General features: G+C 44.1%; 2 protein-coding genes across 2 annotated transcripts; both read left to right on the top strand.

Moving 5' to 3' along the window:
* Positions 1–48: 48 nt before the first annotated feature.
* SEC13 (SEC13 homolog, nuclear pore and COPII coat complex component) lies at positions 49–6,519 on the top strand. Its single transcript, XM_032194325.1, has 9 exons — positions 49–148; positions 335–379; positions 1,050–1,165; positions 1,620–1,771; positions 2,606–2,739; positions 3,503–3,636; positions 4,127–4,247; positions 5,058–5,204; positions 5,676–6,519. Exons 1-9 carry the CDS (start codon positions 146–148, stop codon positions 5,784–5,786), a joined length of 963 nt encoding a protein of 320 aa, XP_032050216.1. The 5' UTR covers positions 49–145; the 3' UTR covers positions 5,787–6,519.
* Positions 6,520–7,873: 1,354 nt separating this feature from the next.
* On the top strand, positions 7,874–10,460 carry GHRL (ghrelin and obestatin prepropeptide). Its single transcript, XM_032194327.1, has 5 exons — positions 7,874–7,909; positions 8,078–8,214; positions 8,682–8,795; positions 9,253–9,361; positions 10,241–10,460. Exons 2-5 carry the CDS (start codon positions 8,095–8,097, stop codon positions 10,258–10,260), a joined length of 363 nt encoding a protein of 120 aa, XP_032050218.1. The 5' UTR covers positions 7,874–7,909; positions 8,078–8,094; the 3' UTR covers positions 10,261–10,460.
* Positions 10,461–10,513: the final 53 nt, after the last annotated feature.

Genomic DNA, 10,513 nt, shown 5'->3' with positions numbered 1-10,513 from the left:
GCGGGGCGGGGCCTGGGCGCGGGCGGAACCCGGCGGCGGGGAGCGGGGAGCGGCGGGGCCGTTTGGGGGCCGGACCGGAGCCCGGCGCCCTGCGGCTCTGAGCAGCGCCCCGCGCCCTGCCACGTCGGAGCTGCCGGCCGCAGACATGGTACCGCCGGCACGGGACGGGGGGACGGGACCCTCGGGGGGGCAGGGGACGGGACGGGACGGGAGGGCGGCGGCCGGGTGTGGGGCCAGGGCCGGGCCTGGGCCTCTGCGGGCTGCCGGGGGCGGCCGGCAGCGGGCCCCGAGCCCCCGGCCCCGGGTGTTGTCTGAGCGCGTCCCTTCCCCGCAGGTCTCCGTGATCAACACCGTGGACACCTCCCACGAGGACATGATCGTGAGTGCGCCCCCGCTGCCCACACCGCCGGGAGGCGCGGCCCGGGGCCTGCCCCTGCCCCTGCCCCTGCCCCTGCCCCGCTGAGCGCGGCCGGGAGCGGAGCCGGCGGGGCACGGGGGGCTCCGGCGCTGATCGGCTCCGGGCCCGGCCCCGTTCGTGTGGAGCGGAACGCGCGGGGAGCAGGCGGGGCACAGCCCAGGGGGGGGGGGCAGCCGCTGTGCCCGTGCCCAGGTGTGGCTGGGAGCGGACACACGTGTGTGGGAGGGAGGATTTCAAAGCAACGTGTAAACGCAAGGATGGGCTTAAATAATGGCATTTCAAGCCTAAATAAGGGTGCAGCATTTTTACACCAACGTTACATGGCTAGAAACAAAGGTACGTTAGGTGGGGGGGCGTTAGGCCCAGAGGCCCCACGGCCCTGTCCTGGGGTGCTGTGTGTGCCCACCGCCTCCCTGGGCTCTGGCCACGTAACGATTGTGTAGTGAGAACAGCGGCTGGGGGAGAAAAGACCCGTGCTTCACATAGGTTGTTTACAAGCTGTCCTCTTTAACCTGTCGGGCTGAGACTTGGTGATCTCTTCACAATTCGTAGAGCTACTTTTAAAATGTAGGAATGCTCATTCAGAAAGCAGAAGCCGGGTGTGCTGACAGCACCTCTCATTGCCTTACAGCACGATGCTCAGATGGATTACTATGGCACCCGGTTAGCGACCTGCTCTTCAGACAGATCCGTAAAAATCTTTGATGTTCGGAACGGAGGGCAAATCCTCATCGCCGACCTAAGAGGGTAAAGTGTCTTAAAAAGAAGTGGAAGCAGAAGTTTTTAGCGTTTTGTCATTTTCCCTTTCATTAGCATCAGATGCACAGTAAATCCCTCTGGGGTAGTTCTTCCTGTGGCTGGTTGTTGCTGAATAACTGTTGGGAGCTGTGAGAGGGGACAGAGAGCCAGTTAAAAGTACAACTGCCTTTCTGATTCATTGCCAGCTGAAAACTTGTAATTTTCTACAAGTAAGCTCACCATCTTAATTGCTAGCATAAGGATAAATGGTTGGAATTGTTTTCCATGGTAGCGGCTTTGCCCGCAGCCTTGCGTGCTATTTTTCATCTTGGCGTTACTCGTGTTCTTTGTGTCACTGTCCCAGCCCTGTGCAGGGCACCAGTTCATGATACGATGGCTGTCAAACAGCCACAACCGGAATTCATTTCTCTCAGCTTTGTCCAAACAATGCTTTTTCTTGCAGGCATGAAGGTCCAGTGTGGCAAGTTGCCTGGGCTCATCCGATGTATGGAAATATCTTGGCTTCCTGTTCCTACGACAGGAAGGTCATTATCTGGAAGGAAGAAAATGGCACGTGGGAAAAGACATACGAGTACACGGGGCACGACTCGTCAGGTGCGTGGTGTCTGGAGCTGGGACGTGAAACTGGGGTTACAAGGGGGGGTTTGGGTTGGAATAAATCCATCGTTGTTAAGGAAGAAAGCCTCTTTCAGACAGACTGGTAGATTAATGGAGAGGCAGTAAGTCTACTGAGCATGGGGAAACATTGATGCAGTGGCATACTGCAGGATAAGCCGCCTTGATTCATACAGTGTGTGCATAGGAGTTGTTTTTACAAGGAAATCTGTTTCAAATAAGACAGGGTACTGAATTGTTGAGGCAGTATCGTACGCACTGTAGGAAGGAAGGAGGGAAGGAAGAAGCTGAGTTTTAGCATGCTGTGTTTTGTTTTCCAAGAGAGACTGTCTCGTTGAAATGATCGATCTTACTGCAGGCAAACTTAAGAAGCCTCCACGTTTCTCTTAGTATTCCAAAGCCCAGCAACACTGATACTGGCCACCTGACAAGGGAAAGAGAGACATGTCTTGCTCAATATTATCCTCAAAGGCATTGACTAGAACACTTTTAATCCATGCTTCTGAGGCCAGGCCTGGATTAAAAATGAGAAAAGGGCTTTTTCTTTGATACACGCCTTTTGTTTTGTTACAAAACTAGAATTCCAATACTATGCTAGGCTATCAGCTTTTGCTCTAGAGCCAGTGATACTCTTGATATTCTTGCAGAGAATAGGCAGAGTTTTGTATCTCATTAAAAGTGCTGCATTGATGGTCTCTTTCAAAAATGGGGCCAAAAACAAAGGCAGTTTTCCATTATTTACTAATATTAGTCAGTGATTTGGTTAGTTAATCTTAGTCACTGTGTTACAACCCAGTCTGTCTCACCCCTCAGTGAACTCCGTCTGCTGGGCGCCACACGACTACGGATTGATACTGGCCTGCGGGAGCTCTGACGGAGCCATTTCATTGTTGAGCTACACAGGTGACGGGCAATGGGAAGTCAAAAAGATCAGCAACGCGCATACTGTAAGTCTGCATCTTCGGAGCAGTGCAGAGTTCTTGGAGCTACGGATGATGTGTAGGCTGGATAAATACTGAAATACAACGAAATGTGAAACGTTCTCCAAAATCAAAACTAACTTGTTTTAAATAAATCCAGTGTAGGAAGGTATGCTTTGTAGTAAGCAAAATAAGGTAGAAAAGACGTGAAAGCCATTCAACAGCACTGCTAATATGCCTTTATTAAACATTAGTGCTGTTCTGAAAGTACTTTGATACTAAAAACATGTCCTGCAATCTGGCTGTGAATAAACTGAAGCTGGAAAAACTTGTGATTTCCCCAAGCAGTGGGGATTTTTGCTTAAGTGCAACTTGATAAGCATCTAAGCCATTAATGACAGTGGCTTGCAATAACAGGAAATTGGGCTGTGGACCTGCGGATTCCTTCTTCTGCATTCCTAAATCTTAGCAACTGCATGTGTCTTGCATCTTTTCCTTTTTTAATCTGTCTCCGCTGTTTACGTATCTAAGATGATATTTGCCCAGTTACTTAGTTACCTAAGACTTTCTGAATAAATGCCCTGGTGAGACTAGACTGTATCTGGAATTCTTATTCATCCAGTGTCCATCCAGCATTGCACAAGAATCCTAGTTTCCTAAACAGGGCTTATTTCTCCTCCTGCCACCCCAAGATAGCCAGTATGCTAGGTGTCCTCTGCCCCCTCAGCAGCTTTCTATTTATTTAAAGCAAGCAGCTTTTAGTAATGACATTTTTTTTTCCCTTAACTAGATTGGATGTAACGCAGTTAGCTGGGCTCCTGCTGTTGTACCAGGCAGCCTTATAGAACAACCATCTGGTCAAAAACCAAACTACATCAAAAGGTTTGCATCTGGTGGCTGTGACAACCTTGTGAAGATCTGGAAGTAAGTGCTCAGTTGTCAGTCTTCAGAACCTTTAAAATGTGTTCTTCTTTATAGTCTCTGGACATCCCTGTTGGCATCTCTGTGCTTTCATTTTAAATTATTATTCTTTCCAGAGAAGTACTTCAAAAATAGAAACAACTTGGTGACTTCCAAATAGTTACAGCAATTCATGTCAGAGCTGCTTAATCTTGTCTTGAAAAGTGGCTTTTTAATCATTGTTGATTACATTTGTTATTTGGACAATAGCAGATCTCTGCACAGCAACTGAAGACCAGTTACTCTTGTCCTGTGCTGCATTCTGTCCTCTAGAAGCGATTCTGTGTAAGCCATAGAGTCTTTTTTGGAGAAGAGTAGGAAACGCTTCTGCTTTGTATTGGTTGGATGAACCAGGAGTGTGAAAGCTAAGAAAACCATCTTCCAGAACAGGAGCCGGAAAGTATGACTGTCTGCTGCTGCCGCCACCCTTCTAACTGTATAAATGTGTTTTCAGAGAAGAAGACGGTCAGTGGAAAGAAGAGCAGAAGCTGGAGGCTCACAGTGACTGGGTTCGAGACGTAGCCTGGGCTCCATCCATAGGTTTGCCAACAAGCACCATTGCTAGCTGCTCACAGGTGAGGCTTCCTTTGGAGTGGCAGGGGCAGGCTCTCATTGCCTCCATTGCCATTTACAAGAGAAAAGGGGAAGGAAGTAAAGGAATAGTAAAGGTAGAACTGTTGTAAGAGGCCCTCTTGGTAATCCTCTTCTGTATCTGGGCCTGTGCTTGAAGGCCTTTGAGTCCTGTTCCCATCAAACTCAGAGGCCCAAGGGAAGTATTTCTGGACAAAGGTTTGTGTGGGTGTGGCTCTGTGCCAAGTACCACCTTTGGGTTTGAGAAGTGTGAGCAGAAGGGGCTCGCAGTAAGGAAGGGCTTCAAACTGAAGTCGTATTTTAATGTCTCTAGACCAAACTCACTGCGCTTCTAGCAAAAACTACTGTTTTCTAGTAACTTGCATTCTTAATCATTGTCAGCTCTGATGTCCTCATGCTTCATATTGACTCTAGTGTTTCTGCTGCTTATAGGAATTCTGGAACTGCTTGATTTTGTAGCAAGAGGGCGACTCAGTAAGCTGCTAACTTGCTGTCATGAGATTGGAAAAGAAAATACCAGCAGATACATATGTATTTTGAGAGTATTCCCCTGGTGTTTGCAGGTTGTCTCTTTTCTGTGCAGTTTTCCTCATCAGAGCTGTGCTTACACCTTGCCTTTGCCTGTAGTAAGAACAAAGCCCCTTCGCTGTGTTGAGCAAAAATCGATGTAAACACACCTAGAGCTCCTCTCGGAGCTGGGACGTGCAAGTACGGTCATAGCTGGAAATGCAAGCAAGCTTGGTTTTTCTGTTAAAACTAGTGGTCCAACCAACTTGGCGTTGTTGCTCTTACAGGATGGCAGAGTGTTTATCTGGACATGTGATGATGCCTCTGGAAATTCGTGGTCCCCAAAACTGCTGCACAAGTTCAATGATGTTGTCTGGCATGTGAGTTGGTCCATTACTGCAAATATTCTTGCAGTGTCCGGAGGAGACAATAAAGTGAGTACTGCTGCCTCAGCTTTTACTCTTGCACGTGCTATTTTCAGAAGAGCTGGGATGAGACAGGGTATTCTCACTTCCATTGTTTGAATCAAGACTGTTAAAGATTCTGCTTTGCTGCAAGAGTGTTATTTTGGTTTTTGTTTTTTCTTTTGGATTACCAAAAGGGGAGGAAAGACCCTAACCCCTGGCAAACTGCTCGCGCTGCATTCTTACTCCTTAATGGAGACTGGAAATGCAGGCTTAATTTAATTTTGTAGGATACTACCACCAGATTTCACTCTCTCCCTCTCCCCCTTTATCAGTGGATAATTCAGTACACAGCGATAACTAGTTGATAACTTAGACAACCCTGCAGTGCCTGACTTCAGTAGTTTGGTGATGGGCTACAACTACAGATGTGATCGTTACAAGGAAATGAGAAACTGAGAATATGTTACGGCTGAAACTTCTTTCTGCTCTGTTTTCAAGGTCACACTATGGAAAGAATCAGTAGATGGACTGTGGGCATGCATCAGTGATGTCAACAAGGGCCAAGGAGGAGTGTCTGCCGTTACAGAGGGGCAGCAGAATGAGCAGTGATGCAGGAGTGAGCAGTGATGCAGCAGGAAGTGATCACTAATACCTGATTTGCAATGTTTCTTGACTCAGATGAGAACTGGTTTTATCTAAACTGGACGTGAACTTGGGAAATAATTATCCAATTTTATGAGCACTCTATAACCAATGCTGGGAGGCTACAATGTGTTGATAATCAGCCTTAATTGACATTCCCTTAAATTAAAGGTGAATATCAGAGCAAAGTACTGTGCCTTGTGCTACTCCTTGGTGCTGTAAAAGTTGTACCCTGCCTTCTGGTTTAGGGATCAGATTTAATTGGATATGCTGGGGTCAGACTTCCTGCACTTGAGTAGGAGCAGGAGGAGGCAGGCTGTCGCGGTGCCGATGCCTGAACCCTTCTGTGCACGGGGACGAGCGTTCTGGCCATTCAAGTGGGGGGGAGGACTGGTGGAGTTACCAACAGGAGGTGACGTCCTGGCAGTAGTGAAGTGGTGCTTAGATCCTCCCCAAAATAACATGCTTTATGTGGGTACATGAAAGTCTCCATGTTTTCCTGAAGATGAAAGGAGTAGTGGAATGCATATGTATTTTGCTTTACGGTAATCTCAAACCTGGTTATTTAACCAACATCAACAAATCAAAATACAATTTGGAGGTGTTTTTTTTTTTTTTTTTAGCCATACCACACTTCTGTACTGTACCTCAGGTTTTTGTTTAGATACCAACGGAATAAAATCTTATTGCTTAAAGCCTGGTTTGCTGCATTTGGTAATCTTTCACGGGGGCCTTATCAGGTTTGTCTACAGCCTACCTTCAAACACGCAGCAGTGTGGTGGTCTCTCATCTATGCTACTAGCTTTGTAGCAGATGGGAAGTTAATAGTCCACTGGAGTCTAACGGTACACACTGTAAGAAGGAAGAAAATGAAAACACGTTTGAATACAGCTGTGAAGGCAAGTGATACCCCCTCCTGGAATAGGTCTTACTGAGGGCAGAACTTTATTCTCTTGCCTGAATTGCAGTGGCATGGAACAGGTAAGTGTGTAAGACTCAAACAAACCAGTTTTCGGCATGTTATCAGCTAAAAGCTGAAGCACTCTTCACACCCCGTAAAAGGGGAAGCACTTAACTAAAAGGTCCCATTTTTCCTTGGTGCTTCGGACCTGTTCTCTAAAGTAATGGTTCCAATGCATGCTCTTCGTTTTCACTTAGTTGAGGATGATGTTCTCCTTCTCTAGAAGAACCTCATTTCTGAGGCTATCTATAATAGCTAAATAGCATCCTAGTTTCTCCAACAAAACCACAAATTAATTACCTCCCTATATACCAAAGCAGCATGCAATGTTCCTGTTCTTGCTTAAATGCATGGTAGCCTTCACACACGCACACACAGTTGTCTAAAAGTTTAACGTTGCATTCAGACTTGCTTTGAAATTACGCAGCAAAGGAGTGTGTTATTTCATTTTCCATTTCTATTAAGATCTTAACTGCTAAACTGAAAAGGCTGCCTTACGTTCCCAGGATCTTACCCCTTCTCCATTTTTCAGCATGCAATATCTGATCAATGTACCATTTGGTTTTTAAAGTAATGGAAGCAATGTTTCCTAGGTATCATCTTCAGTTCCAGTCTTTCAGCAAAAGACAACAAAATTTGATAAAACAGAACCCAGTTACACCATTTCAGATAACAATAAAAACGCTTTGAGGCATTCCCTTTTTGAAAAATACACATTACAGCCATTAATTTTTAAAAAGAACAATATTAATGCCATGGGAAGAAAAACAAAAACAAAACCTCTCACTCCAGTCCCTACACCATTTCATTATAAATAAAAACAAACGCAGCAACAGATGTATGCAGTTTCCACCTTTCTGTGGATTTTGTTATCTTACAAGCTGACCGAGTTTCCAAGGAATGTGAGTACATATCAGGCTGCATTTCCAGAAATGTCATGGCACAGAACAAATATTCCTCTCTCTATAAAACGCTTCAGAAAGCAGCAGTTTGGTGTAGTTACAAAACTACCCAAGGGACGTGTTGGAGGATCTCTGGCTTCTGCTGGTTTTCCCGTGTAATTCCTCTCTGCTAACTCATCGGCTCCATCAGTTGCAGTTATTACAATTTAGTTACAGAAGAAATCACTGTAAGTACTAATCTCTTTTTGTCCTTTTGCATGGAACAAATGTGTTTTCACATTCATTTTTAGAAAGGACTTCAAGTCATTCAAGTCAGGAGAAACATTTTCACTGAATTGGGAATCAACTAAATACAGAGATTATAAAATGAGTTTAATTTTTCATTCTCTTTTTAGGTTTGACACACCACCTAATGAAGAAAATCATGTTTCTGAGAGGTACTCTGCTGGGAATTCTCCTTTTCAACATCCTCCGGACAGAAACTGCTTTGGCTGGCTCTAGTTTTTTAAGCCCTGAATTTAAAAAAATACAGGTAAAATTTGTGAATAATACTTTTTCAAAATTGTCCTCCTCCATAATTCCTTAAAGCCCAGATTCTTTACAACATTCAGTGTAGGTTTTAGAAGATAGTTTCTGGAGGAGGAAGGAGTTATTCCAGAGAACTACCGTAACAAACCATTAGCGTAGAATCCATGCTCTGAGAATACACTAATCTCACTCACTAAGAATGAATCATTTAAAAAAAGAACAACTGAAGACAGAGCAGCCATTTAAATTATTTGTTAAACCACATAATTTTGTTAAACCCAATCCCCGTTAAAGTGAACGCAGCGATAGCAGTGCTGTTGTTCCATACCGACACACCCACCTAACTTTAAAAGAAGCCTCTGATGCCCTTACCCAATTGGCAGTATCTGTTAATTACGGGTTCTGATTCCCCACGACAGAGTAGTTTGAGCATGGAAAGACTACATGGATGTTATTTTGCTTGCTTTCTAGCAACAAAATGATCCAACAAAAACAACAGCAAAAATACATCGCCGAGGCACAGAAGGCTTCTGGGATGCAGATAAAGCAGGGGCAGAAGATGGCAACGACAGTATTGAACTCAAGGTTCGTATTTGTGCCCACATACAAGTTCAGGAGATGGGCTTGGGGTGGGAATACTCCTTCTGTCACAGGAGGTAGTACGTCTGAAAGCCACTATCAGGTTTAATTTGAAAGTCAAGTAGAAGACACGTGAAATCTGCTAGCACTGATGGTATGAAATAATTTAAAATTATCTGCACTGAGATCCCAATCTGCTGTTAAGGATTCACTTACATTTCAGAGCTAACATATAACAATACGAGTTCCTTGTTGTTTTCTCTCCTCCGGTTTGCTGTGCAGTTTGGCCTGCATCAGCTGTGTACTGTGTTTGTCAGGTACTAATTACAGGCCTCAGCACCATTAAAGGAACAGATAACACTTTTATACCTTTTGTGCATCATCATGCACATGCATGAAGTTAACCTGCAGTGTCCTGGTCCAAAAATTGTCCATTAAACTCTGTCTTTTAATGTTTTTACAGTTTCATGTTCCCTTTGAAATTGGTGTCAAGGTAACAGAAGAGGAGTATCAAGAGTATGGACAAACACTGGAGAAGATGCTACAGGACATTCTCGAAGACAATGCTAAAGGTACTTTCAACCAAATCATAGCAGCAGCAGAGATTTATATATATATATACATACATGTATATATGATATATTTATCATCTAAGTTGTTATGTAAAGCAATCATAGCAGCATTTTAGAAGTGATTGGGCAGAAGTTACCACTATGAGAACTGGTAAAATATCTGATGTTCAGAAAATGCAGAAAATTTTAATTGAACTTTGAACAACCACATCAGAGTACCTTAGGAAGCAGGGGAAGGCTTCCTTTCCTTACACTGCCCATCTTTTTTTTTTTTTCTTTTTTTTTTTCCTTTTTTTTTTTTTCCCCAAAGCCCTCGGTTCCCAGCATTTCCCTATCTTCTCAGCTATGTCCTTCATACTTTTCATGCCAAAACGTGTCAAAACCGATATCTTTTCGTTAACTAAAATGGCTCTAGCTGTTTCACTGATAAAGTTCTAATGACTAACTCCCACCACAAACTGATTTTTTATTTATTTATTTTTTTACTTTTACAGCCTTTCTCTCTTTATTTGCACTCATCTATATTAAGCTCTCCTTTCCAAATCTTTTAACGTGTATGTCAGTCTTCGTATCTGTATTACACATTCCAACTACAAATCACCTCAGGCTTCCTCTTTCACCTTCCTTTTCAGGATCCCAAGATTCTGCCCCAAGCTCTTCTCTGTTCTTCTCTAAAGTCCTTCTGAAAGGCTACTTCTGTGGCCATTACACAGATAAGATAGTGTTATGCATTCCTGCCCCTGTAGAATGTAACTACGTGAAAGGCTTCTGCCTTCTGTCTTCTTTTGAGTGCTTGTGGCACTTCTGGACAGATTATCAAAACAGGATTTTCTGAAGAATACTACAGTTTTCAAAATAATCTATCTTTTGCCTTTTTAGAAACTCCAGTGAAAAGCTGAGGCAAGCTGAAGGACAACCACAGCACTTGATGAGCTGATTTAAGTTCTACTTTAAAATGCAATTATTACTGATTTCACAGCTTTTAAGAAGAAGGAAGTACATGAACCTGTGTAGTTTGCCCTGACAAAAAGACATCATACAGATGGACTTTTAAGTAAAAATACAAGATCTACAACCAAAAATAGTACAGGGCAATGTTCATTACAGGTGGATGTGTAGGCTTATTTCCTCTTTTCCTTAGTAACTACTGTG

This window comes from Aythya fuligula, chromosome 10, assembly GCF_009819795.1.
Source record: "Aythya fuligula isolate bAytFul2 chromosome 10, bAytFul2.pri, whole genome shotgun sequence".
Classification (NCBI taxonomy): domain Eukaryota; kingdom Metazoa; phylum Chordata; class Aves; order Anseriformes; family Anatidae; genus Aythya; species Aythya fuligula.
The sequence above is the reverse complement of the archived record's forward strand: the minus strand, read 5'-3'. Positions and strand labels throughout refer to the sequence as shown.

What these genes read in the sequence shown, in the direction of transcription:
- GHRL (XM_032194327.1), top strand. Translation starts at nt 8,095, where the DNA reads ATGAAGAAAATCATGTTTCTGAGAGGTACTCTGCTGGGAATTCTCCTT. An exon ending in ACGACAGTATTGAACTCAAG is followed by an intron (nt 8,796 to 9,252) that starts GTTCGTATTTGT and finishes ATGTTTTTACAG; the next exon opens with TTTCATGTTCCCTTTGAAAT. An exon ending in TCTCGAAGACAATGCTAAAG is followed by an intron (nt 9,362 to 10,240) that starts GTACTTTCAACC and finishes TTGCCTTTTTAG; the next exon opens with AAACTCCAGTGAAAAGCTGA.
- SEC13 (XM_032194325.1), top strand. An exon ending in CCTCCCACGAGGACATGATC is followed by an intron (nt 380 to 1,049) that starts GTGAGTGCGCCC and finishes ATTGCCTTACAG; the next exon opens with CACGATGCTCAGATGGATTA. An exon ending in AGATCAGCAACGCGCATACT is followed by an intron (nt 2,740 to 3,502) that starts GTAAGTCTGCAT and finishes TCCCTTAACTAG; the next exon opens with ATTGGATGTAACGCAGTTAG.